At 39.5% G+C, this 27,335-nt stretch overlaps 1 protein-coding gene across 16 annotated transcripts in view; it reads left to right on the top strand.

Annotated features, from left to right (window-relative positions):
• Window positions 1-27,335, top strand: part of STYK1 (serine/threonine/tyrosine kinase 1) — a 46,279-nt gene that overhangs the window by 12,313 nt on the left and 6,631 nt on the right. For 3 of the 16 annotated variants that reach the window (XM_046011922.1, XM_046011919.1, XM_046011920.1), the window contains 8 exons: window positions 12,814-12,955; window positions 13,398-13,532; window positions 16,272-16,538; window positions 17,245-17,426; window positions 19,033-19,116; window positions 23,160-23,368; window positions 24,908-24,948; window positions 25,546-25,642. In XM_046011922.1, the coding sequence (XP_045867878.1) occupies window positions 12,910-12,955; window positions 13,398-13,532; window positions 16,272-16,538; window positions 17,245-17,426; window positions 19,033-19,116; window positions 23,160-23,368; window positions 24,908-24,948; window positions 25,546-25,642 (1,061 nt within the window). In that variant the 5' untranslated portion in view covers window positions 12,814-12,909. Of the gene's footprint in view, window positions 1-5,295; window positions 5,484-5,573; window positions 5,903-6,642; window positions 6,729-6,979; window positions 7,210-11,380; window positions 11,478-12,813; window positions 12,956-13,397; window positions 13,533-16,271; window positions 16,539-17,244; window positions 17,427-19,032; window positions 19,117-23,159; window positions 23,374-24,907; window positions 24,949-25,545; window positions 25,643-27,335 lie in introns of those variants that run through there. The other 13 variants (XM_046011916.1, XM_046011917.1, XM_046011915.1 and 10 more) reach the window with 12 other exon arrangements.

Raw genomic sequence — 27,335 nt, 5'->3', positions numbered from 1 at the left:
GCAAGTAGGTGAGTGATTGCCAGGGGCTGGGGGATGGGCATCAGGGTGTGACTGCTATTGGTACAGATTTCTTTGGGGGATGATGAAAATATTCTAAAATTACAAAGCAGCGATGCTTGTACAACTTTGTGAACATAAAAACCACTGAATTGTGTACTTTAAGAAGGATGAGTTTTATGGTATGTGAATTATATCTTGGTCAAAAAGAAAGCAATATTGAAGGTAATTCTAATTTTGCAAAAAGAAAGATAGAAAGAAAGCGAGAGAGAAAAGAAAAGAGCAAAGATTTTCAAAGCTCTGCTAGAAAGATGGCATAATGTAAGAAAACAAATTCCAAAGCCACACAACCTGGAAATTCCAAATCCCTGTTACTAGCTGTGTGATCTGGAGCAGGTTACTTAATCTTTCTGTGACCCAGTTTCTTCATCTATATGTGAAGTGCTTCGAACAGCACCTAACACATGGGGAGCTCTATATGAACGTTTGTCATTGTATCTCCATGCCATCAAATGCACTAGGCTGGAGCGGGAAGCTGTGCTAACCCATAAATGACAGTTAAGGAGGGGCACAGCAGGGCAGAGTCCAAAGCAGATGGCTTCACTTGGTTTATTGTTTGAACACTGCTCCGTATTGACTCATGGAAAGAAATCAAGTTTAGTGGGAGAGGAGGGAGAGAGTATGGGTCCAGGATACAGTATCTATATTTAACTTTTCCTGGGTCCTGAAAAAGATCAAAACTATGTTAGGAGGTACATTTGAGGAGGAAACCCAAGCAAGGTATGGTGAAAAGTACTTTCAAATTGTTGTTGTTCAATTTAGATAAATATTAGGCAAAAATTTTGAGGGTTTTCCTCTGGTTTTAGATAATAAACTTAGGATCTTTGTTCTTCCCTTCCTGTCTCTACTGGGATCTTGTTACTTCTTTCATTCCAAAATAAAATCAAACAGCTGTTTCAAGATTTTATTTATTTATTTATTTAGAATGTTGGGGGGAGGGGCAGAGAGAGAGAGAGAAGGAGAGAGAATCTCAAGCAGACTCTGTGCTGAGTGCAGAGCCTGTTGTGGGACTCAATTTCATAACCCTGAGATCACGAGCTGAGCTGAAATCACAAGTTGGACGCTCAGTGGACTGAGCCACCCAGGCATCCCAAGCAAATCTTTAAAGTTCATGCCACTGCCACGTTTTTATTCCCGAGACAATCAAGAAGCCAGGGCTGTGTCAAGTATTTCTAACAATATTCACATCCCTTTGTTTCAAACTGCTTTCTGCTTCCTTGTAGGATGCATTTACTCTTCCTAAGTTTCCTGTAGATCTGATTCTTTCTGTCAACATGTAGCAAAGAAGGACTAGATTATACAGCCATTTTGAGGGGATGGTAGAAGGTATTAGATTTCTTACTTAAAAGGATAGAGAATAATTCTGTTGTCCATCTTTCCTTTGGTTTTATACTTCTGAATTCTCTTCTATGTGAATATATGTTACATAGCTTCAGATCATAATTTTGATTTCTTGGATACTAAATAAATAATTCTAATGCCTTATATTTTTCCTTTATATGTTTCATGATGCTTTATATACAAACCTCTGACAAAGAGATGTTAATTGGCTTACGTAAGGTCACACACAAGATGGGGCTAACCCAGGGCGGTAACTGAGATCTCATATCCCCTTTGCTTGTATGAGCAGAGGATTCTTTTTTTTTTAAATATTTTATTCATTTATTTGAGAGGAAGAGAGCACGCGCACACAGAGGCAGAGGGAGAGGGAGAAGCAGAATCCCTGCTGAGCAGAAAGCCCTATGTGAGGCTCAATCCCAGGACTCTAGGATCATTACCTGTGCTGAAGGCAGATGCTTAACAGACTGAGCCACCCAGGTGCCCTGAGGATACTTTCTTTTCATTCTACATTTCTCCTAGAACTTTCTATTAAGAAATAATCTAGGTGAGGAAAATATGACCAGTTCTAGGGCAGAAGGCAGCTGAAACCAAGGTGAAGATTGATGCCAGAGCCTCATTATACTTGAATCCATGCTAGTATAGAAATAGTATTATTTAATGTTCATATGATCTCAGGTTTTTCTCCAAAGGCCACCTCATATCTGCATTAATCTGTCTTCTTAAAAATTATTGGTCAATATATGAAAGAAGAAAAAATATGATTAATGATGGAACAATGAGTAGAATTGGCCTGAAATTCTCTGAAATACCAAAGTCTTAATAGCAGGTTAATCTATTTCCCAATCATTTACTATTGAAAAGTTATAACTGTGGGCTGCAAGGATACTTCAGAAGGAAGGGCCGTAGGCATGCGGGGCAGGGGAAAGGGGGAACATGATAATTCTACCTTAGACCTCTGAAATCCATAACTTTCTTTTAGTCTAAAATTTTAAAGTCCTGTTGTATGTTTTATCTTATTTGTCTTGCCAGAACATCTCTGACTAGGCAGTTCAAGGATCATGATCCATTATTTTATGGATTAGAAGTTAAAGCCAGGGAAAAAAACTTGCCCAAAATGACAGTCATAGAGAGACAGAGATAATGTTAAAACATGGCTGCCAATTTAGAACTTTATTAAACTAGGGCCTGATAAATTTTAAATCTGACTACATTACTTTACCTACTAACATAAAAAAGCCATCTATTAAAACTTAAGCTGAATATAAAATTGAAATAAAATTAATGAACTTCAACATAAAATTAATATATTTATAGTAGTCCATTGTACAATTGTATAAAAATTTGATATCCCTCTTTGTATTCATTAGGGTTTTCAAGAAAAAATAGAATGAACTGAACATTTGTTTGTCATCTATCTATGTATCTACCATCCATTGAGATTTATTTTAAAGACTTTGTGGATAGTTGGTAAGTCCAAAATCTTCCGGGTAGGTGAGCAGGCTGGAGACACAGTGAAGATATTGCAGTTTAAGTGCAGTGTGCTGGCAGAATTTCCTCCTTTTTTGGGGAGGTCAGCCTTTTTCTATTAAGACCTTCAACTGATTGGATGACGCATACCCATATTATGGAGGGTAATCTCCTTTACTCAGATTTCACTGACTTAAATATTAATCTCATTTTAAAAATTCCTTCACAGAAACATCAATAATGTTTGATGAATTATCTTGGTACCATGGCCTAGCCAAGCTGACATAAAATTAACCATCACACTCTTCTTGATGAAAATTTTATTTCTACTTTTAATTTTTTTTAATTGTAGAAAATTTCAAAATTATACAAAAGCAAATAGGTAGGATGGGTAAGATGACTACCTATGTATTAACAACCCAAATTTAGTGATTTTCAACACCTGGCCAATCATGCTTCATATTTATCTCCACACACTTCCATTGCTTAAAACCTGGCATTATTTTGAAGCACATGCCTATTTCTGCTTTCAAAAGAAATAAATAATGTATAATAATCTTTTTTTTTTTACATGTTCAGAAGCATCTTCCATTAAAAAAATCCTTTTAAGGGATGCCTGGCTGGCTCATTTGGTGGAGTGTGCGACTCTTGGTCTTAGGGTTGTGAGTCTGAGCGCCACGTTGGTGTAGAGATTACTTAAAAATAAAATCTTAAAAAAATCCTTTTATAATTGACTCCTGGGAGAGAAATTCCTGGGTCAAAAATATGAATGTCATTAAGGCTCTTTTCTTACATGTTGCAAAATTTGTTTCCATAAATGTAGAAATTTAGATTCCCTGTGGTTCTTTAGAGTATCAGAATTCTCTTTCATTTTTTTCTTCTTAAGTGAATAGGCAAAAATATTTGCATCTTGTTTTTGCTTGAAGGTGTATTATTTAATTACTAGTTAAGGTAAGCATCTTTGATCTTACATTACCCTTTTTCCATATTTGTTAAATATTAACATTTTGGTTTGGTGTGTTGGTTTTCTTTTGTTTTTCACTTTTCATGACCATTTATTTATTATCATCTTAGTAATTTTCTTGCTATAGTTACTAAGTCATATATAATTTCCTTGTTCATTGGTTGGCTCCTTTCTTTGTGAGTTTTTTTCCCTATTGGAAGGCGTCTTCTCTCTCTCTCTCTTTAAAAATATTTATTTATTTGAGAGAGAGCGAGCACACAAGCAGGGGAAGGGAGAGGGACAAGTGGACTCTGAGCTGGTGCCTGGTGGGGAGCCAGGTGGGGGCTCAGTCCCACGGAGGGGGTGGTCACAACTGGAGCTAAAATCTCAAGTCGGATGCTCAACCAACTAAGCCACTCAGGCACCCCAGGCGTCTTCTCTTTTAGACTTATCAAGTCCTCACCAATCCAATATAACTTACACTGTTATTTTTTGTTTCTTAAAACATGTAATCATTTTTACAACTAAAATTTAATTTTGCATAGGAATGAAGTAAGGATGGAAATTATTATTGTCAAATGAGTAACTATAATATGCATATTATGCATAATCCACATAATGATAATCAATCTTAATAGTTCTCAGCCTAGCTGTAATTTAGTATCTCCTGGGAAATAGTCGCTTTTTTCAGTGGTGATAGAAATCATAATTATGGGATTCATAATCACCACAATCTCTTCCAAGATCCACATATACAAATGTTTTGATAATAGGTGTTTTGTTTTCTTATTCAGAGTTATAGATGCTTACTGATTGATACAGCTATGTGACTACCTCCCAGTCGGGGAGATAGGTGAAGGAGGGAGGAAGGGAGGAGAGACTGTGATGTATTGACTGTCATGGTTGGGCACTATACTAGGTTTTTTACATAAAATATCCTGTAGAGCTTTCAAATGCCTTGACAGATAGATATTACGGTCTCTACTTACAAGTGGAAAAACAGGCTCAGAAAGGTAAGAATGACTTATATGCACTTATGATGAACGGTGGACCTGAGATTCAAATAGAAGTCCGATTCCAAATCTCCTTCTCTTACCACTATCCCATAGGGAATTATAGGCAGGGTAGGATAGGAATGAAACTTGAGAGTTTCTGGGGCTTCTGTGATATGGGTCAGAAGATGCCAGTCTGAAGGAGTCTTCAGAATTTGAGAGGCAAGACGTACAGCTGCTTGAGGGGACTTGCTGGTTGCCCTGCCCCTTTACTGGTGGGATTCATTTCTTGCTGCTCTCTGTGGTTCTTTGCCGCCCTCAGGAGAGAAAGAGACGTCCTGCTCCCTAAATGAGAAAGGGAAGGCATGGCAAGTTCTGGTGTTATGCCTCTGGATGCTTGATGAATAACCTATCAAGCCAGACCAGGACCTCAGACCTCCGACTCTGTTATCACAGCACCAGCTCTTTGCTGATTCCACGTCTCATAATTTCCAGAATGCTCTGCTCTGCAGCATGCTGACCCACTCCTGAAGAGGGACTCTGCTGTTTGCTCCTCGAGGTGCAGAATGACATTCCCAGAGGCATCTTTTTCATCTTGCCAGGCCTTTGTTGTTGTTTACCTAGGATTACCTTCTATGTATAGAATCTTAGCAGGGACACACCCTGGATGACACGGCCTTGAGGTAAACGGCAGTTGAGCTGATTTCCTGATTGTGAAATCCCTGCCCATTTTTCTCTCTGCCTGCCTGGGTCTGGGACTCATTTATTAGACTATGAGAAAGTGTGCGTGTGTGCGCGTGCACACGTGTTCCTTCAGTCTTTCACAAAATGTCTTCCTTCTGTCCTGGTCAGTGTGGCTCTCCTCTGTGCCAGAGGGCAGTGTGCTAGGATAGGCTGGGGAAGCGGCAGAGCAACAAAGGGCTTCTCAATTATGGGGGAAACTGCCAAGATTTTTAAAGTATCAGGAGTCTCCCCCGCACTCCGAAAGAAAAGTCAAGCAGAGTGAGGAGGACTGATTGTTGGAAACACACTGTGGCTGACAGCAGTAGCAGAGAGGTGTTTGAGAGAAGCCCCAGCAGGTGTCTTCTGGTGTGTTCATCAGGTAGGAGAAAGGGGACGCAGATGGAACAGAAGTGATTCTGTGTTTAGGGGTGGGCAATAGTTGTGTGTCCTTGGCTTTTCCCTGATTGAGAAGCCTTATCCTGGGCTGGGGAAATGGTGGTTCATTAGTGATCTCGGGAACAGAAAACAGTCAGTGGGAGAATATTGAAATACATATGTTATTTCTGGGCTTTTGAGGTTCAAACATGGTAGATGGAGAATAATGGAATCAAGAATGTGCAAAATAGAATGATCCTTATAATAAAAATAAAATGTCTTGAATTTGTACAACACCTCAAAGGAAAGAAAATGTAATCTCTGTAATCATATTTAAAATCTGATGGGGCATGTAGTGTTACTGTAATTCTTACCTAGATGTTAGGGAGCCTGTCTTGCAATCACATTGCTCCTCTATAAAGCAAATTTTGGGGGTGGTACCAGGATGGAAGTTAAGCTTTCTTGTCTCTACTCGTGTAGCATATGCTTTAGGAATTCCTGTAGATATGTAAAAATAAGAAAAGATGATAACACTCAGGCTCATTGTTAAAAGAAGGTCAGGACTTTTTTTTTTTTTTTTAAAGATTTTATTTATTTATATGACAGACAGAGAGCACAAGTAGGCGAGAGGCAGGCAGAGAGAGAGGAAGGGAAACAGACTCCCTGCTGAGCAGAGAGCCGGATGTGGTACTCAATCCCAGGACCCTGGGATCATGACCTGAGCCGAAGGCAGAGGCTTTAACCCACTGAGCCACCCAGATGCCCCAGAACCTTTGTTTAAACAAGGCCAGGATTCCCAGACACCACAGAAGACTCTCTTCCAACTATTTGTAAGTGCATTCAAACTCCAGGTTTCTAGGAAAGTGGGGGAGGCTGAAGATTAGAACAACCACGATCTTTCAGCATCTGAGAAGAACAGGAGGACAAGGGATTCCTTCTGGCAACCTCCCCTTCTCTTTGTCTCATCCACACTAGGCGGTATCATGCTGCACAAGGCAAGTTATCTACACTGGTCAGGTTTTTTGGATTGAAAGAGGGTTTTTCAATGTGCCTTTCTCTTTACTCTTTGTCTTCTGACCAGTGTGCTTCAAGAGAAAGCTGGAAGCTTGGGTGCTGTGTGGTGATTCTACCCCTGAGGCCAATGCCCTGTCTCCTGGGAGTTCTAGCCCCTTCCCTTCAAGGTTTCAGTGAAAGATTGCTAGTTCTGGAAGCTAGACCCTTTTTCTCAAAAAGCAGAAGGTAGAAAAAGGATTGAGATGAGATCCAGGAAAGTGAGCAAACAAAGAAAATGATCCAGGATTCCATGATCTGGTGAGTCCTGGGAAAAGTTGCTGATGCTACTTTTATTTTCTGACTACATTTTGAAAACAGACATGCAGATATTGTCTGTGCCCCTGTAAGATCTTGGAGAACTATTCACCTGTACTTCCCAAATTATGTTGTATTTGTTGGTGAAGTTTGCTTTCAGCATTATGCTTTCTGTGATTCTTTTGGATTCTGACATAATTCTTTTTTGACACTGTTGGTCTTGTCCATTTGAATGACAAGTACAGATGTGAAGTAAAGTAGTTTAAGGGATATTGGGTTTGTAATTAAAAGATTGGGGCATGAAACCTTGCTGTGTCATTTACTTGCTTTTTTTGTGTTTTAATTTTTTTTAAGGTTTTATTTATTTATTTGACAGAGAGAAAGAGAGTGCACAAGCAGGGGGGTGTGTTAGGCAGAGGGAGAAGCAGGTTCCCTGATGAGCAAGGAGTCAGATATGGGCCTTGATCCCAGGACTCTGGGGTTGTGACCCGAGCCAAAGGCAGACGTTTAACCGACTAAGCCATCCAGGCAACCATGTTTTAACTTATTTTTTTTTAATCCTGGCTTATTCAAAACATGATTTTTCTGAGCTGCAGTTTCCTCATTTCTGAAAAAATGCCTAACATAATGCCTGGGACATTGTAGTTGCTCAACATATGTTTATTAGAGCTGAAAATAGGAAGGACAGCTTGCTTTTTAGAATGTTGAAGATTAAGTCATTTTGGAATCCTGTAGATAGAGCTGAGCAGTTCTTTTCTATCTCATTTCCAATTTAAGATGTTCATTCCAGTAAGTGGTTTTTGGTTTTGGTTTTGTTTTGTTTTGCTAGACAGCTCAAAGGTAGGGGTGAAGGGGGATGGGAAGAGAAGGTGAGTGAGGTAGAGGGTGGGCTGCCTGAGTCTGGGGGCTGCTGCTTCCGTATCTTTTACCCTCACCTGAGGCCTTTGAGCTGTCTGCCTCCTAGCCCACAGCTATTAATAGCTCCTTACCCAGCGTGGCATCCATCTGGGCGGATGGGTCGCTTGTCTTCATAAAAAGAACATGGCTGGCAGACCCACTTGTGTTGACACACAGATGGAAAGTTTGAGGTGAGGCTGGTGTAACATTAAATCATATCTTATGGGAACGGAGCCAGGTGTTATACAGAGGTCAGCTGAGGAATTTCTCACAAGACGTAGGCAGATGGAATACAGAAGAACGGATCTAATTCTTTAAGTCTATTTGTAGATATATTTTGGTAAGAATTTCTTCTGGACACTTCTGAGTAAATTGCTGACTATATCTGGGAGATTATATTGTGCTCACTGGACAGAAGTGTTGCTAGTAGGAGTTGTGTTATTCTTGCAAATAGAACTGTGTTTGTGTATAATGAAGCAGGTACAAAGATGTGGCATGGTGTTATCCTTGCACTGTGCCTACGTATAAGAGTTTGGAGAGTTTGGGACGCCTGGGTGGCTCAGTGGGTTAAAGCCTCTGTCTTTGGCTCAGGTTGTGATCCCAGGGTCATGGGATTGAGCCCTACATGGGGCTCTCTGCTCAGCGGGGAGCCTGCTTTTCCCTCTCACTGCCTGCCTCTCTGCCTACTTGTGCTCTCCGTCTGTCAAATAAATAAATAAAATATTTAAAAAAAGAGAGTTTATGTTCATAGTTAGCTTAATTTCAGTTATAACATTCACTTATCTGGTCTCCAGACTGTAATCTTGCAAAGATTTGGACTGAACTTTACCCCCCATTTCACTCTCATTTTCTTCCTATCGTATCTCCTTCTTCGTTGTGCTATTTCCTCCTCTATAGATTCTCAATTCAAGAAGAGAGCTGAACTTTTCAGTATGCCAACAGAAAGCTAGAAGTGGTTGAGAAGAGAGAAAATAAGGAATGATAACCACAAATGAGGCGATAATATTATTTTAATTGGAGCCCTGCCTGAGGAGATTTGGCACTGTTAGATGTAGGTATATGTAAACTATAGGCAAGCTGTGTACATATTTTCCAACCACTAAATGGAATTATCAGAATAAACAATTTCCCAACTTTACTGGATCCTTGATTCTAATGGCTTGAATCTTGTAATACATGGCATAAGGAGAGAACTGTGGGATAATGTTTTAAATATGTAAGGACTTCTCTTACAGTCTAGGTAAGAGAAGGAGTAGCCAACATACATTTTTTCTTTTTAAAGATTTTATTTTATTTTATTTTTATTTTTTAAAACATTTTATTTATTTGTTTGACAGAGAGAGAGAGAGATCACAAGTAGGTAGAGCAACAGGCAGAGAGGGGGAAGTAGTCTCCCTGCTGAGCAGAGAGGCCAATGCAGGGCTCAATCCTAGGACCCTGAGATCACGACCTGACCGGAGGCAGAGGCCCAACCCACTGAGCCACCCAGGTGCCCCTCAAAGATTTTATTTATTTTATTTTATTTTATTTTATTTTTTTAAAATTTTATTTTATTTATTTGACAGACAGAGATCACAAGCAGGCAGAGAGAGAGAGAGAGAGAGGAGGAAACAGACTTCCCGCTGAGCAGAGAGCCCGATGTGGGGCTTGATCCCAGGACCCTGGGATCATGACCTGAGCCGAAGGCAGAGGCTTTAACCCACTGAGCCATCCAGGCACCCCATCAAAGATTTTATTTTTAAGTAATTTCTACACCCAACATGAGGCTCAAACTCACAACCTTGAGATAAAGAGTCGCATGCTCTGTGGACTGAGCCAGCAGGGTGCCCCTACATTTTTGTCTTAACACAAGGAGAAAACTGTCTAGATGTAATCAAAGGGGATAGAGTATTAGCTATATGAACATAAATGTTGGTCAAGAACACTGACAGGTTAGAATCTAACCAAGAGGAAGAATCATCCTAGAAGGTTCTGGCATGAAGGCATGTCTTTTCTCAGGTTGACTCAGGGGGCAGGCAAAGTGGTGTGGTAACTGAATATTTCACTGCAGAGAGGAAAGCGATGTGGAGAGGAATATTGCTGCTACAAGTGAATATGAGCATCTTCTAATAGAAGTGCTTTGGTGGGCTCTAAAGGTGGTAAGGCTTCCTGTGTAGGCTTCCATGCCCCTGGGGGCGGAAAAATTCTAGACTCATTTTGTATATTCCATATGTCTGTAGCCTTAAAAATTCTAGACTCATTTTGTATATTCCATATGTCTGTAGCCAAACTGTAACAGTTGGAAAGAGCTTATTGTACAAATGCCTGGAAAGCAGTCTACGAGTGGCCCTCACCATAGCTCCCCCACACGTTTGTTTCCCTGCTCCAGCATCCAGTGACATTGGGCTTCTAGTTGTTAACCACACCAGCTTCTTCAAAGTATCCATGCCCAAATAAAACTACACAAATGAACCTTGTTCGGGAAATGTAATAGAAGGTCATAGTGTATCCAGGTGACCACCCTGTGCTCTGTAATAAGTGTGATATGTAGGTGCAAGGGGATAAGCATGGATTTATTTGAGTCACTGGGTGTGGGTGGGTATGTTTGGCCGCGTGCCTGTTGTGTTTGGCCTGCCATGAGCCATTCTAGCAGGATACGTGTGCACACAGGCCTTTACATTTCTTCCTGCTGTACGTGTAGTGGGTGTGTAGTTTGGTTTCTGGGCGGAGCTTGCAAGTTGGAGCTGGCTGCTGACCAATTTTTTTTTTCTACTTGTACTGTGGTTAAGAGAGATTATGCTCACGGAACACTCCCGGGAGAGCCAAACTCGTTAAACTGGCTGCTCCCTAAATGAACTCAGTTACATCTGATAGTGCACTAAAGGGAAGTAAGAGCAAAGGAGAAGGAGAATGAGAATGGCGGTGAGAAATTTCCAAGCAGCTTTGGAATTCTCCTGACTGTGCTAATCTCTCATCATTTAAGATCCTCTCCTCCTCTACCATCTCAAATCTCCCTGATTCCTGCCCTAACACCAGTGCTATGCGGTCTTGTGGGATGTGGAAACTTTCCCAAATGCCTTTCACCTTGTCTTCTTGGCCTATAAACTAGAAGAAGATGGACATTGTTATCTTCTAATTCACTGACTTTGTAGATCTCTTGTTCTACACAAGGCCACAAAGTGCCTCTCCTCTCCCAGGTCTTCCTCTTGCCTACTCCTCTGTATATATGCGCTCCTGTCAACCAGCCACCTGTCTTTCTTCTGAGTTATAAGAAAATTGTCTACTTCTCATCTCACAGTACAAGCTCATGGAGCTCCAAAAAGAGTGAGAATGGGGCGAGGCTGAAACTGGAAGACTCTATGTATGTGTTTCAGGCGCTAAGAGACTCTGCCTCAGTAAGTCACATTGTGGTTCCTAGTATCAACAATAAAGCACAACATGTAATAGAAAACCACATATATGGCGAAGAGCACATATGTACAATATAGTGTTCTGCAATTCTGATTTGTAAAATTTTTCTTATTAGCAGATCATGATAAAACTAGATCACATACTTAGGATGACCTGGACAGTTTAAAAAAATCATTTTTTTTTTCAGATTTGTCAGAATTAATTAGAACCAGGGAAGACTTTTGTTAACCAAAAGCAAAATAAAGTTTGCAGACATCTATAATATATCTATCTACAAGCTTACATATATGTGTGTATGTGTGTTTTACGTATGTATGTATAGACACCAGTTCTCTTCAGAAAGAGCGAACCGGGTTTTGGGAGCTGTAATTTCATCTATATGCTGACCATACAGTTAAAAGTGATGTGCCTAAAGAATCTGTGGCCCAGTAAGCAAGAAGCTAGTTTCCTTGGAGGACAGTTGGGAACTGAATAAAAGGAGAAGGATGGGGTGGGAGAAAGATTTTTATGGTATATCACTTTAGGTTTTTTTTTTTTTTTTAGTTTTGAAACTTATGAATATATATATATATATTTTTTTTTTTTTTAAAGAGAGAGACACAGAAGATGGCTTGGTTCTGAAACTCCCTTTAATCTACATACTAGTAGGAATGAATGCCTGCATCTGTCTAAATTTAATGATCAGAGGAAGATCCAATTAAAAAATAAGGGATACACCAAAAAAAAAAAAAAAATTAAACCTGCTTAGGAGTATAGGGGACCTAGATCAATCCTGCCGACCACAAATGCTCACACAGGAGGCTGGGGATGGTGAATTTGAACATTGGAGCAGGGGTCTTGGATAGGAGGGGAAACTTTAAAATAATTTGAGAAACAATGGCATGAAAGGATAAAGCCATATCAGGGCTATACTTGCTGTATAGTAGAAAAGACAAAAGACAAAAATGCTAGGAAAAAACAAAGTGCTTCACACTTCAATATCAGGTAGATAGACAGAGATGAATGGATGACTCAAAAAGTTCCAGGTAGCCATGTACTTAATACCTAATGATTTTTTTAATTTAATTTTTAAAAAATATTTTATTCATTTATTTGACAGAGAGAGACACAGTGAGAGGGGGAACAAGCAGGGGGAGTGAGAGAGGGTGAAGCAGGCTCTCTGGCAGAGCAGGGAGCCCGATGTGGGGCTTGATCCCACGACCCTAGGATCATGACCTGACCTGAAGGCAGAAGCTTAACAACTGAGCCACCCAGTAGCCCCCCTAATGACCTTTTGAGGGGTCTTAAAATTATCTGCATGCTCCATTTTATTTCTTTCAGAATAACTCCATCCTTGGGAATTATTCTCAGTGGTGCTCCGTACATTCTCTGAGGGCCAAGCAAAGGAGTGGACAGCTCCTGGGAGATGAGAGGGGCATGGCACGAATACTACTGGAATGCAGTCTCAGTGACAAGCTGTGTGGTAAGGGCAGACACCACAGATGCCTATCTTCTGATTCCAGGATGACAGAGACTAAGGTTTGCATAGATTCCAGAAGGAGGAGAGTTGACAATTAGTAGAAATGAAGACAGTGTCCATAAAGGAATGGGTACTAGAGGTCACTGTCTTTGAAAAGGGACAAGTGCCAGTCAGAGATCCAGATGCTACATTCTTCACCTCAGCAGGAAAAATGAGAGATAAGACATAGGGCACACTTGATAGGCTGAGATGTGGGGACATTGGGGTTTCTGATTAGAGAGCTGCTCCCAATAATTGTTCCATTGTGTGGAAGTGGAGGGGAAGAAGGAAGGGATGATCATTTCATGTATGAGGAGCTGAGGACTGGTGGGTAGGGGAAATTGTCTGGATGTGAGTTTGGTGTTCTTCTGCAATCTCTCCTCTCTCTGCTTGATTTCCTACCCAGTTGTCCGGGAGCAGCAGTATGAGATTATCATCATCCCAACCATCCTGGTTGGCATCTTCCTTATCCTTCTTGCTGTCATCCTGTGGCTTTTTATCAGAGGACAGAGAGCTCAACAACAGTCTCCTGGACTTCGAGGTAAAACTCAAACTGGGGCTAGGAGGAGGGCCAGGGAAGATGGGGATTACAAAAAGGAAGACCCAAATCTCAGTAAGCCCAAGTCTAGAAGGTGAGGTCCTTGATACAGGAGAGGAAGTATGGGGCCTATCTTGTGGAGTTGAGGAAAGGTGAGCTCTTTTCTAGGAAGTCATGAGTGGAAACTCAGTAATACTTGTTGGTTGAAACAATAGTGGGCAGAGGAGACTTCATGCAACTAGTTTCTATCTTCTGTGTCCTATTGCATTATCAAATATTTGGCCATGTAAGTGTCTACATATTGGGGAGGAAGTTTAGTAGGTAAAGCCCAAGGCTTTTTTTTTTTTTTTTTACCAGCCTCAAAGGATGATATTTTACTCTGTAATACATCCCAGCTCTGCTCTCTGTTCTGGACTGTACGATGAGAGGGGGTGGCCTTTATAGCAGTCTTTGGAGCATTAAGTAGGAGACAATGTCCTGTTCTGAAGTATCACTGGGAGTATAATGAAAGTGAATTAGTTTACATGAAACTAGGAGTAAAAAAAAGAAAAAAAAAGTCCTGACAGGGATCCGAAACTATTTGGTGGGTGATCCCCATTCCCTCTCTAAATGGGAATTGGGTGATGGGCACTAAGGAGGGCACTTGATGTCATGAACACTGGGTAGTATAAGCAACTGATGAATCCACCAGATTCTACCCTTGAAACTAATAATTCACTACATGTGAACTAAATTGAATTTAAATAAAAAATTTTTTTAAAAGATTTTATTTATTTATTTGACAGGCAGAGATCACAAGTAGGCAGAGAGGCAGGCAGAGAGGAAGGAGGAAACAGGCTCCCTGCGGAGCAGAGAGCCCGATGCGGGGCTCGATCCCAGGACCCTGGGATCATGACCTGAGCCGAAGGCAGAGGCTTTAACCCACTGAGCCACCCAGGCGCCCCAAATTTAAATAAAAATTTAAGAAATTATCCCAATTCTCTTCTAATTCATTTATAGAAAAACTTCTTAGAGAAGTGGTCTAACTTCACTCCCATGACTTCTACTTGTCACATTCTTTTTCGAACAGACTAAAATAAGGCTTTTATCCTCACCACTCCACCAAAACAGTTCTTTCTGAGATTGCCAATGACAGCTATAACTGAGTCCTCTTCTCAACCTGTCAAAAGCATTTGGAACAATTTTGCACCTTCTCCTTCTTGAAACACTCTTTTCTTTTTAAATCTATAGTCACTGCCTTAATGGTCTCATTTTCGGTCTTCATGGATTCAAACACTTTCTCTCTTCTAATTGTAGTCCCCCTTGAATTTCAGATTCCTGTGTTCAACAACTAATTTCACAGTTTGGATCCAATACACATGTCATATGTAATATGCCACAGCAAAGGTCCTGAAATTCCCTCATAAATGTTGTCTGATTTTCGATGTGTTCAGTCTAAAATCTTGCAGATGTCCTTGACTCCTTTTTCTCTTATACTTTGTATCCAATCCATTAGCAAATCTTGTTAACTCTTATCTTCAAAAGAAATGCAAGCCTCTCTCATCTCTCATAGATCATTGCAGTACACTTCTAACTGTTTTCCCTCATTCTCTCCCTATCCCTTCATCCACTGTTCTCCACAGAGCAGTAGAATGATTCTTTTAAGGTCTAAATCAGTCCTGGCCATTCTCTGCTTGGAATAAAATATAATTTTTTTTAGAATAAAAAAAGACACAATTCTTTCAATGGCCTTCTAGAATCTGGGCCCACTCTGGCCTCATCTCATGTAATTCTCCAATTATCCCACATGGCTCCAGCTGTACTAATTTCATTCCTCTTCCTCATATATGCCAAGCATGTTTCTTCCTCAATACCTCTGCTCTTCCTGTTCCCTCTGTCTGTAATATCCTTCCTGATACCAGTATGGCTTGGTCTCTAATTGCTTCCAGGCACTTTTCAAATGTCATCCTATCAGAAAGGCCTGTCCTGGCCTTGAAATATAAAATAGCATTACAGATAGCCTCTGATTCTGCTGTTGTCCTTTATAGCACTCATCCCCTGGTATGTTGTTATCTGCATCCTCTAGCCTACCACGAGAAAGTAATCATAAGAATCTGGACTTTGCCTATTTCCCAACACGTAGAATAGTCCTGGCATGCAGGATGTGATACTGTCACATAAATGGATAGATTAATGGGTGAATGGTGGTTTAATGAGAAGAATGAATTTCTCTTTCCAATGGAGAAAAATGGACTAAGAAAAGGGGAAAGTAACAGAATATATGTGTGTGTGTATATATATATATATATATACACACTTGGCTAAGGCTCTAGGAAATATGTAATAATTTGACTTTGGGGACATCTTAAGGGAGGAAGAATAACCATGCCTTCGAGTTGATTGACTTAAGCATGAGTCCCTAGTGGTAGTTACCACCACTTTTTAGATATCAGCAATTTGAGTACCTATTCAGGAACGTCCTTGTTTCCATACTAATACTGAGCTGTGATCCTGAGAAAGGTAGAAAGAAAATAACATTACCACTTTTCAGAGGTCCATCTTGAGTTGTCTTAGAAGTAATAGGGTTATTATAAATGTTTTCCAAGTTTCGTATTGATGCTGGTTCACACAAGGTACCGCCACATCGCGTAGAGAGAAAATTGCTAAAGGAACTTCCTTGTCGTCTGTCTGTGTGTTCCAGGCTCTGCTTTCCTGGAGCCCCTAGGGTAGGTAAAGATGACTAGTATCATCTCTTTGTTCTAGGCATTGGCCCTGTACCTCCATCTAGGGGCCTAAGCCAGGAGGTGGCAGGGCATGGAGGAAGTGTGTTTGTGCCACTTAAGGAGACCTCAGTGGAAAGCCTCCTCCGAACTACCACTCATGCTCTGGCTAAGCTGCAGGTGCCCCGGGAGCAACTCTCTGAAATTCTGGAGCAGATCCACAATGGTAGTTGTGGAACCATCTACCGAACCAAGATGTACACGGGGGACCCTGCTAAGCCAAAGAGTGTTGTCCTCAAGGCTTTGGAAGGTAAAAGGAGAAGTGTTTGACTTCCCTATCTCTTTTTTACTTTCCCACAGTGAGCCCCCAGGTCTGAATGCTGACACGCTTATGGACATGAAGATGTTAATCACTGGATAGCAGTGATCATAGTTGTGTGCAGAGGAAGAACAGGATAGAAAGTGAAAACTGAAGGCAGAAATATTTTTCTTGGGGTCTTTCCCTAGCTCAGTGTTGCCTATTGAGGCTGCTGGAACTGATTTTTTCATACTGAATCTTAGTGCATGAGGATTTTGAGGTAGTTCCTTCATTTGTCTGCACTATCACTTTCCCTAATATTGTTTCCTTCCTTCCTTCTTTCCTTCCTTCCTTCCTTCTCCCCCCCCCTTACTTTCTCTCTCTTTATATGGACCAGGACTAATGGATACATAAAACAGAACAAGAATAGGATAAGCAAGTATGCTAATCAAAAGGCCTAGGCAGTGATAATATTTGAATGTGAACACTTGTCTATTTAGCAGATGAAAGTCTGTCCAGTTCTAAAGCCTATGATTCTGTTTGCTTTGACAAAAAAGTCAGTGACATTGAGAATTATCTTCTAATTCCCCTTCTCTTAACCTTTTGTCAGTATTTCTTCTCCTGTAGAGTCTTGAAAATTACCATCGTCTTCCCTCATACCTCCCATTGTATTGATCATGTTCTGACCCATTTCCCATGGCTCATCTGTCCTCCACAGAACCGACTGGACTCCAGGAGGTACAGGATTTCTTAGGGCGAGTCCAATTCTATCAGTACCTGGGGAAGCACAGGAACCTGGTGCAGCTGGAAGGCTGCTGCACGGAGAAGCTGCCGCTCTATATGGTGCTGGAGGATGTGGCCCAAGGAGACCTGCTCAGCTTTCTCTGGACCTGTCGGCGGGTGAGCAGCAGGGTAGATGTGTTGGGAAGGAAAGGCTTGACCTGGCTGATGAGCTGTTCACATGTCAAATAGCCTGGCCGATGACAAAGCAGAAAGATCTTATAGCAACATAATAATGATTGAGTATTACCATCCAGTAGAAATTTTTATGATGACAGAAAAATTCTCTATCTTCTCTGTTCAAAATGGTAGCCACTAATCACATTTAAAGCCCCTGAAATGTGGATGATGTAACTGAAAGACTGAATTTTTAAATTTTTATTTAATTTTAAATGATAAACACTTAAATAGCCACATGTGGCTAATGGCTATCATATTGGATAGTGCAGATTTGGAGTACGAACTTTGCACTTTATATCCTACGAGCTATGTGACTTTGGGCAAGTCACCCCTCTGAGCCTGAATTTTCTGCAGCTGTAAAATGGGAATAATAATAAGTTATTATTGAAGTTAACAGAAATTATGTATGTAAAAACTATTGTTAGTATGGATTGCAATTTTACTGCTGTTAGTCTTAAATGTGTCTTCTGTTCTATACCATCACTCCAATGTGCCAGGGTCAACAAGGAGAAATCCAGCTTGAAAGTTACTGTACTTCATATTCATATTCATATCTAAATTCATATTTAAACAAATTTAAATGTTCAGAAATTTCCAGAGTAAAGTGCAAGTCCTTTTCCTTGCAGTTTTCCTGCTTCTCTACATATTCCTCTATCTGAAGTACTGCATGTTTCCCTAGTTAGTTCCTCACTTACAAGTTTAATATTAACCAAGCCTCCTCCAAGGACTGATTACTTTACTACTAAATGTGTATGATAAAGCGACCCTGTTAATGCCTTACATCTGGTGGTGCAAATAGGACAATGTGCAAGTCTTGAGGCGTTAAAACCTTTGTAAGAGGTTCTTCGTCTGTAACTTGTTCTCTGCTCTAACTTCGCTCTTCTGTTTTTCAAAATGATTATGCTTCTCTGTTTTAGACCATCTACACATGCTTCTCTCATTACACCAAATGTCTCCCCTTTCCTTTTTTTACTTTTTTGCACAGTCATTGTCTGCTCATCCTTCAGATCTTTTTTTGTCACCATCATCTGCTCTCTTTTCCATGTCCTTCATGGAGCTTATAGATATGTAACCATATGTTTATATATGGTTATAGACTTTGAGTTCCAGAAGGCAGCAGACGTGTTAATTTACTCACTCTTGTGTTCTGAGTTCCTAAGATGGAACCTGGCACGTAGTAGGCATTCAGTAATGTGCTGAGTTAATGTGCTTAATTAATCACACACATACACAGCGCCCCAGGAAAACTGTTGCTTTATCCAGGAGATAGTCTTACGCATATCGGATTTTATTAACTGCTATTCTGTTATTCCTTTGTTCTGTTATTTATCTACGCTCTTTATTGTTTTTCTAGGTGGATATATCATTGTATTTCTTTGCATATCTGAGAATCTCTCATGTTAACCTCTTCTTGAATCTTCATCCCTATGTTTTTGTATCTTTCCCTTAGCCTTGACATCTGAATTTAAGAATATCTCTGCCCTTATTTATTTTTTCAAAGCTGTTCATGTCATTTTGATATAATGTTTTTTCTTTGTCTCTTTAGGATGTAATGACCATGGATGGCCTTCTCTATGATCTCACAGAAAAACAAGTCTATCACATTGGGAGGCAGGTCCTCCTGGCTTTGGTAAGGCTGGGCAAAATGACAACAGCTGGTATAGATTTTTCTTGTTAGCCCGATATTTGACATCATATTTCTCATATTTATATTTCCAAATGGTATAGATAATTAAGAAAACTGGATGGAAGTTAAGAGGCAGAAACTCAAGCACTGATAAATTGTTTTCAGTTCTTTCTTTATGAAATTATTTAGAAAATATACCACAGGATTGGTAATTCTAGGCAGAAAGTCATAGGGTTTGTAGAAGGAACAGGAAGGATTTTAAAAGGTGGTCAAAAACCAGGGCCAAGAATTATATGCTTGACACTCTTACTTCCTCATATATACTAATATTAATATATATAAAATGAAAAAAAAAGATATGTAAAATGGCAAATAGTGAGTGAGTTGGGAAGAGAAACCAAATGGGTGAAACGCTACAGAGCTAAAAGGAAGTGCACAATTTTATGCCTGAAAAACAAGAAAGACGAGTTCAGAACATGTTAGGCTGGAGATGTGCTTTGATGCTGAATGTGATAGGAAATACACATACTTTTTTTAAAAAATTTATTTATTTATTTTCAGCACAACAGTGCTCATTGTTTTTGCACCACACCCAGTGCTCCATGCACTATGTGCCCTATTACCCTCCACCTGGTTCCCCAACCTCCCACTCCCCGCCCCTTCAAAACCCTCAGGTTGTTTTTCAGAGTCCATAGTCTCTCATGGTTCATCTCCCCTTCCAATTTCCCACAACTCCCTTCTCCTCTCCATCTCCCCATGTCCTCCCTGTTCTTTGTTATGTTCCACAAACAAGTTAAACCATATGATACTCGACTCTCTCTGCTTGACTTATTTCGCTCAGCATAATCTCTTCCAGTCCCGTCCATGTTGCTACAAAAGTTGGGTATTCATCCTATCTGATGGAGGCATAATACTCCATTGTGTATATGTACCACATCTTCCTTATCCATTCGTCCGTTGAAGGGCATCTTGGTTCTTTCCACAGTTTGGCGACCGTGGCCATTGCTGCTATAAACATTGGGGTACAGATGGCTCTTCTTTTCACTACATCTGTATCTTTGGGGGTAAATACCCAGCAGTGCAATTGCAGTGTCATAGGGAAGCTCTATTTTTAATTTCTTGAGGAATCGCCACACTGTTCTCCAGAGTGGCTGCACCAACTTGCATTTCCACCAACAGTGTAAGAGGGTTCCCCTTTCTCCACAACCTCTCCAACACACGTTGTTTCCTGTCTTGCTAATTTTGGCCATTCTAACTGGTGTAAGGTGATATCTCAATGAGGTTTTAATTTGAATCTCCCTGATGGCTAGTGATTATGAGCCTTTTTTTCATGTGTCTGATGGCCATTTGTATGTCCTCATTGGAGAAGTGTCTTTTCATATCTTCTGCCCATTTTTTGATATGATTATCTGTTTTGTGTGTGTTGAGTTTGAGGAGTTCTTTATAGATCCTGGATATCAACCTTTTGTCTGTACTGTCATTTGCAAATACCTTCTCCCATTCCGTGGGTTGCCTTTCTGTTTTGTTGACTGTTTCCTTTGCTGTGCAGAAGCTTTTGATCTTGATGAAGTCCCAAAAGTTCATTTTTGCTTTTGTTTCCTTGGCCTTTGGAGACATATCTTGAAAGAAGTTGCTGTGGCTGATATCGAAGAGGTTACTGCCTATATTCTCCTCTAGGATTCTGATGGATTCCTGTCTCACGTTGAGCTCTTTTATCCATTTCGAGTTTATCTTTGTGTACGGTGTAAGAGAATGGTCGAGTTTCATTCTTCTACATATAGCTGTCCAGTTTTCCCAGCACCATTTATTGAAGAGACTGTCTCTTTTCCATTGTATATTTTTTCCTGTTTTGTCGAAGATTATTTGACCATAGAGTTGAGGGTCCATATCTGGGCTCTCCACTCTGTTCTACTGGTCTATGTGTCTGTTTTTATGCCAGTACCATGCTGTCTTGGTGATCACAGCTTTGTAGTAAAGCTTGAAATCGGGTAACGTGATGCCGCCAGTTTTGTTTTTGTTTTTCAACATTTCCTTAGCAATTCGGGGTCTCTTCTGATTCCATACAAATTTTAGAATTATTTGCTCCAGCTCTTTGAAAAATACCGGTGGAATTTTGATCAGAATGGCATTAAAAGTATAGATTGCTCTAGGCAGTATAGACATTTTAACAATGTTTATTCTTCCAATCCAAGAGCATGGAACGGTCTTCCATCTTTTTGTGTCTTCTTCAATTTCTTACATGAGTGTTCTGCAGTTCCTTGAGTACAGATCCTTTACTTCTTTGGTTAGGTTTATTCCCAGTTATCTTATGGTTCTTGGTGCTATAGTAAATGGAATCGATTCTCTAATTTGCCTTTCTGAGGAAATACACATACTTTAAAAAGAACAACAAACAAATGGAAAAGAAGAAATAAAAGGGGGCAACAGTGAGATCAAGCCTCCATTCTAAACCAACTTAATTAAATAAAGAGGTAAGAGAAAAATAGGGTTTAAAGGGTTTAAGAGAAAAAATAATGTACCTTTACCAGAATTAGGAAATTTAGATGACTATTTCTATGAAGTTATTTAGATAACTGTGCTTAAAATTAGCATTTACTATATAGAAAATCAGGCTCTGTGAACCTACTATTTTAGGTAGTTGATATATCTCACCTCCTTGAGGTGTGAAATGTATCAGGGATCTAAATGAAATCTGGGAAGGCTTAGAAAAGAAACCGTGAGGTGAGAAAGAGGAGTAGTTAACAGCGGAAGTTCTCATGGCATAGGAGAGAGCACATCGTAGAAATGAATATTATCCACAGTGTAGAAATGAATATTATCCACAGTGTTTGGAGGGCCTAGTGGGTATGCTCCCCTGATAAAGTTAGGGTGTTAGGATACAGCATATCTCATATTCTGAGCCACAATTGCAGTGGTTCCCCAAAGGGATGCACTGATCACGGGTCTGGGTTACCAGTTACAAGGCATTGTCATACTATTTTTTTTCTTACTTTGACAACCTCAAAGTCATTACATTCTTTAATTCTTCTCATGACAGTATAATCTCTTTGTCCTAAAACCTCACCTCACCAGGGACAGAAAGCTGCTAGGTACTGTTTCCTTTAACATCAGTGACTGGAAATGACCATCTTAACCTTTTATGTATGTATGTATGTATGTATGTATGTATGTATGTTATTCTTGTTTAGCAATCATAGACCTCAATCTCTAGCTCTTTGGTCATGTATAGCTTTTCAAGTTCTTATGCCTTGAATAGCCTCATGTTTGGGGAAATGACTCCAGCAAATCCGTGTCATGCAGGTGCATTGGCTTTCAAATGCGTTGGCTGTGCTAGAATCATTGTGATACTTCTTAAAAATAGAGATTAAAAGGTCCTTCTTCCTAGATTTTGGCTAGGTAAACCTGGGCCAAAAATCATATGTTTTAAAAAAGCTCTCAGGCAATTCTGATTTGTAGGCTGGCTTGAGAATTATTAGCAGAATTTGTAGTACTTCCTATGAATTAGAATACCCAGTTGTGGTCACTACCACTTGAAAGTGTGTGACCTTATGTAATCATTTAGATTTATCTGAAAGATACTTCCCTAACTCACCTGACCTTCTTATTTTAGGGGCAGAATGAGATGATATAAAGCTCTGTATTAAATTCATTATTATGACACTCAATTTCACTTTGTATGTATTATCTTATTTCGGGGACTGCTGCTAGATACTTGAAACCTGTTTCCTTTTCCAGGATCTAGCTGGAACACATCCAAGAGAAATGTAAACTCAGGCAGGGGTCAGACCTTGACACAGAATGAGTGATCATAAGGTCCAAACCCAGTATTAATGCTATTTGGATTATTTGCTCAGTTTGGTAATCCTAACCATAATGCAAAAATGTCTGATTCATTGTGGTGATTTGGAAGTGATCTGTCAACAACGAGACTTGTTGAAAGCTGAAATGTCCTTGTCTTTTTGAGGATTCCTAGGACTGCTTCTTCTTGTCTTTGACTGGAGCCATGACCTCAGACAGCTGATCCATCTTTGATCTTATGCTGACAGGAATTTCTCCAGGATAAGCATCTGTTCCATGGGGATGTGGCAGCTAGGAATATCCTGATCCAAAGTGATCTTACTGCCAAGCTCTGTGGACTGGGCCTGGCTTATGAAGCCCATGCTCGAGGGGCCATCCCAGCTACTCACACTGTACCTCTCAAGTGGCTTGCCCCAGAACGGCTTCTGCTGAGACCAGCTGGCATCAGAGGAGATGTGTACGGTTTGTTGCTGCCCTTTGGACTTCTTCCCTTCTTGACCTAGGTGTCCTCCAGTTCCTGACCATGACTGCATCTGTTGTCGGTTATGTCTATCTGTGAAATCTCTACTGAGAAGTCAGACAGACTCTCCAGGAGAAATATGTGTTTTGTGACAGAGCTCATACTTGGCATCTGACTGCAATCCTTTCTAGTGCCTTTTAAAGTATTCCTTCCGTATTAGATTAGCAGTTTTAATTAGGAAAGAGAAAAGAAACATGAAAAGGTTCTTCATACCAATATCCAAGGACTTAATCTAGTAGAGTCCCTCTTCTCTGAAGGAGGTGGGTCCACTTAATCAAAAGTTCGATTAAACCAGAAATTATTAAAATGAAAAGGAAATATATATTTATTGATCTTTTGAGGGAAGACCAAAGCCTTTTTTATGAGGATTGACCTGCTAAATGAAGTTATACATTGTATTTTGTGTATAAATAGCATCCATAACACATTAATTTTGGGGTTCAGCTTGGGATGATTCTGAGTGAAAAATCTGAAAAAAATGGTAAAGCAATTTGACTGCTGCTGCTGGTTATTATTTTTTCCAATTTTCTACTGTTGGCTCACCCACACAATTTGGCAACCCTTTCTTTTTAGCAGTGCATTTTTATAGTATACTTTCAAAGCAATCGGCCTAGTTTTCAGGAGCTAATACTTCTTTGCATTTATATTTAATTGGTTACATAATTACATTGATATATCTGATGATATAGTACTGTAAAGAATAACAATTGACTTTAGGTAACCATATAATTCAGCAGCTTGGAGAAGCACATAGATGTAACATATAATATCTTACTAGCATGAATTTCATGAGCAGCAGAGGAAATTTAGAACATCAGTTAATATGGTGAGTCAATTAAGAGATTTCCATTGCTGCTTAACTGACATCTGCTTTCCAGTAGAGGTCTGGGAATAATAAGCTTACCTGGGAAATATTGCTTGTTTAATGGTGACATTATAGAATAGCGAAATTAACATGTCTTAAGTCATATTGCTCTGACAAATATCTATTTCTGTTATGTGGAAGCTTGTTCTGTTAATATTTTTCCTAGGTTTGGGCAGTTAGATCTATTGAGGAAATAGTAGATAAATGATAAGCCTCACTGGGACTTGTGCTAAGAATAAAGGCTAGAATTTCAGCAGGAATGAATGGAAAGGATGAAAAAGATGCAGAAAGTAGTTTCTTCATGTTTGGGTAGATGTGTTTGTGTGTTTTCATAAACACACACACCCACAATTTAGCAATTTATAATAAACATCCATTAATGTGAAATACAGAAGAAAGGAGACATACAACCACTCTGAAAAGAGATTAGACTTGATGGGGATTGAACAGAAATACTTTTTAATGCTTTCTAATTACTTTATGTTATGAGACACCTTCAATTCCCCTGTGTTGCCTTTATATGGTTCCTACGAAGGCCCCTGATAGTTTAAGTACTCTCTTTAGGAAAGGAAGAAATAGAAATTAAGTAAATGGCTTTGTTTATTTCACAGCTGGTCCTTTGGGATCCTGCTTTATGAGATGGTGACTCTAGGTAAGGAGGGTCCCTAAAGTACTGCCTGTATGCAAATATAAAGTATCTTTATTGCGGTGGGGATGACATATGCTATGGGAAGAGGTTTCAGTATGATCTCTGAGGTTTGAACTGGGTTGACATGAAATCCTTTACTCCTTTTAACTTTATTTTCTTTCTTTCCCTCAACACTTTACTAATTCCAAAAGAGGTTTGAAAATCCAAAGAATAATTCCAACAATGACTTTGCATGAACATAAATATGTTGTCCTTAAATTTAATTACCCATTTGATAGAGAAAATGCAGTACTCTGCCACATTTGGGGAGTGGAGGGCCGGTCTCATCTCTCACTTTTCTCTGTTACTTTTATAAAGACTCAACATTTCCCTAAATTACCAGTATTTTTTCCCTCCTAAACACTTTTTTTTAAAACCCCCAAACTCTCTACGCTACATTCTTACTTGATCACCGGGGAGCAACTATATTGTATCTAACATTTTTCCTTTGGCCCTACCATTTGCAGGCAGTTAGCCCAGGTGGATAAAGAGTCATGTTATAGTTCATATTCTAGAGGACCTAAAGTTCCCTTGCTACTTTCATTTTTTCCATACCAACAGGAGCACCACCATATCCTGAAGTCCCTCCTACGAGCATCTTACAATATCTCCAACGAAGGAAGATCATGAAGAGACCCAGTAGTTGCACACATACCATGTAAGTGGCTTTTAGGGTCTATTCTTCTCTCATTACAACTCATTTTTGATCCTCATCAACTGCACCCTTTTAGAGTGGCTCAGATAATCCCTAGCTGCCCTATGTGCTAATATACAGCCTAATAGACTACATACAAACCTATGCAGTAACATACATCTGCTCATATGTTATATACATATATATGTATAAGTGTGTGTATACACATATACACACACAGTGTTGAAGCAACAACTGAAGACTATATTAGGAATCTAAATTGATAAAGTTTAGTTCTTCCAGAAGCTTCTAAAATAGGTAAGAAGTGGACCAGATCCAATGTAAATACGGTAGTATTTTGCTTATCTAAATGTCAGTATCAGAGGCCGCCCGCCTCAGTTCTAATATGACTGCCAAAAAATCCATTGCTCTACAGTTATGCACTGGCTCTTATTTAGCTTTAACTTTTAAAAAATGTTGACTGTTTTTCCAGTTCTGAGCAAACTAGAAGCCAACAAGAAGAAGGTGGGTAGGAAGAAATTAGAAAGATGGGAGAAGGAGTATCTAATAATGTCAGTAGAAGGGGAACAGCTGATGAGCCAGTGCAGAGGCAGAAAATGGAAAAATTAAAAAGTATACACAGAATTTAATAACCTGTAATTTACAAAAAGGGATTGTTATAGAATATAAGAAATGGTTAAAATATTTGTAAGAAGTCAGGGGAGAATATATTACTATAAGTTTCTGATAAAATTATTGCTATTTTAAAATTCTTCAGCATTGAAAGGATAAATTTCCATCACCAGAGTTCCTGACCAATAAATAGTTACTGTATCGAGCAGATTAGAAATGTTAAATATCAAAACTGTATACATTTTATATATGTATATATATATATATATACACACACACACAAGCATGGATACAGTATAATCATACTATCTGGGTATACTGGAATGATTATTGAAAAATATTTCTTATAGGTTTTTTTCTATGTGTAAAAATCTGTCCTTTATATTGGGAAGAGGGACAACCAATAAAGTAATTGGGGGAAGGGACAACCAATAAAGTATCTAATCTTGAAGAATTTAATATGTGGACGCCTAAAACAACCTGAAAATCAAGATAAAGTGGGAGGCAACATAAGAGAAGGATTAAAAGCTCAGACTCACGTCATAGGGTCAAAAAGACCATGTTCACTTCTAGTCCTGCTACTTTACTGAACATTGTTTACTTATCTTAAAATAGGTATAATGATAATCCTACCTCAAAGTTAGTGTGAGGGCAAAATAAAATAATGCATGTCAAGTTCCACTACCATGCCTTATAAATAAAATAAGTAAGTTCTTGCTAAATGTTTCTAAGTGTTATTAAATTAGCATCTTTTACACAGTCTCATTGTACAACAATAAAGAGTGTGGGAAACTCAGTGTGGACTGAGGCTTATCATGGAAGGTTGCCTAGAAGAATTGAGATCTAAAACAAACCTGTAGGAAATGATGACCATCAACAGGATGCTCAAGGCATAGCATGAGCAAAGACAGAGTTAGATGGGGTGAAGAAAGATGGGGTGTTAACATCTAAGGCATAGCAAGACACTCACTTGGCTGGAGGCGAGGCATTCAGTTAGGCAATGTTAGGTCTCTGAGGAAGAAAAGCTAGCAGGTAGGATGTCAGTTTTACATAGCAGAGAGTGGAACACCACTGTAGGTTCCTG

Source organism: Meles meles, chromosome 7, assembly GCF_922984935.1.
Source record: "Meles meles chromosome 7, mMelMel3.1 paternal haplotype, whole genome shotgun sequence".
In the NCBI taxonomy this organism is placed as follows: domain Eukaryota; kingdom Metazoa; phylum Chordata; class Mammalia; order Carnivora; family Mustelidae; genus Meles; species Meles meles.
The sequence above is the reverse complement of the archived record's forward strand: the minus strand, read 5'-3'. Positions and strand labels throughout refer to the sequence as shown.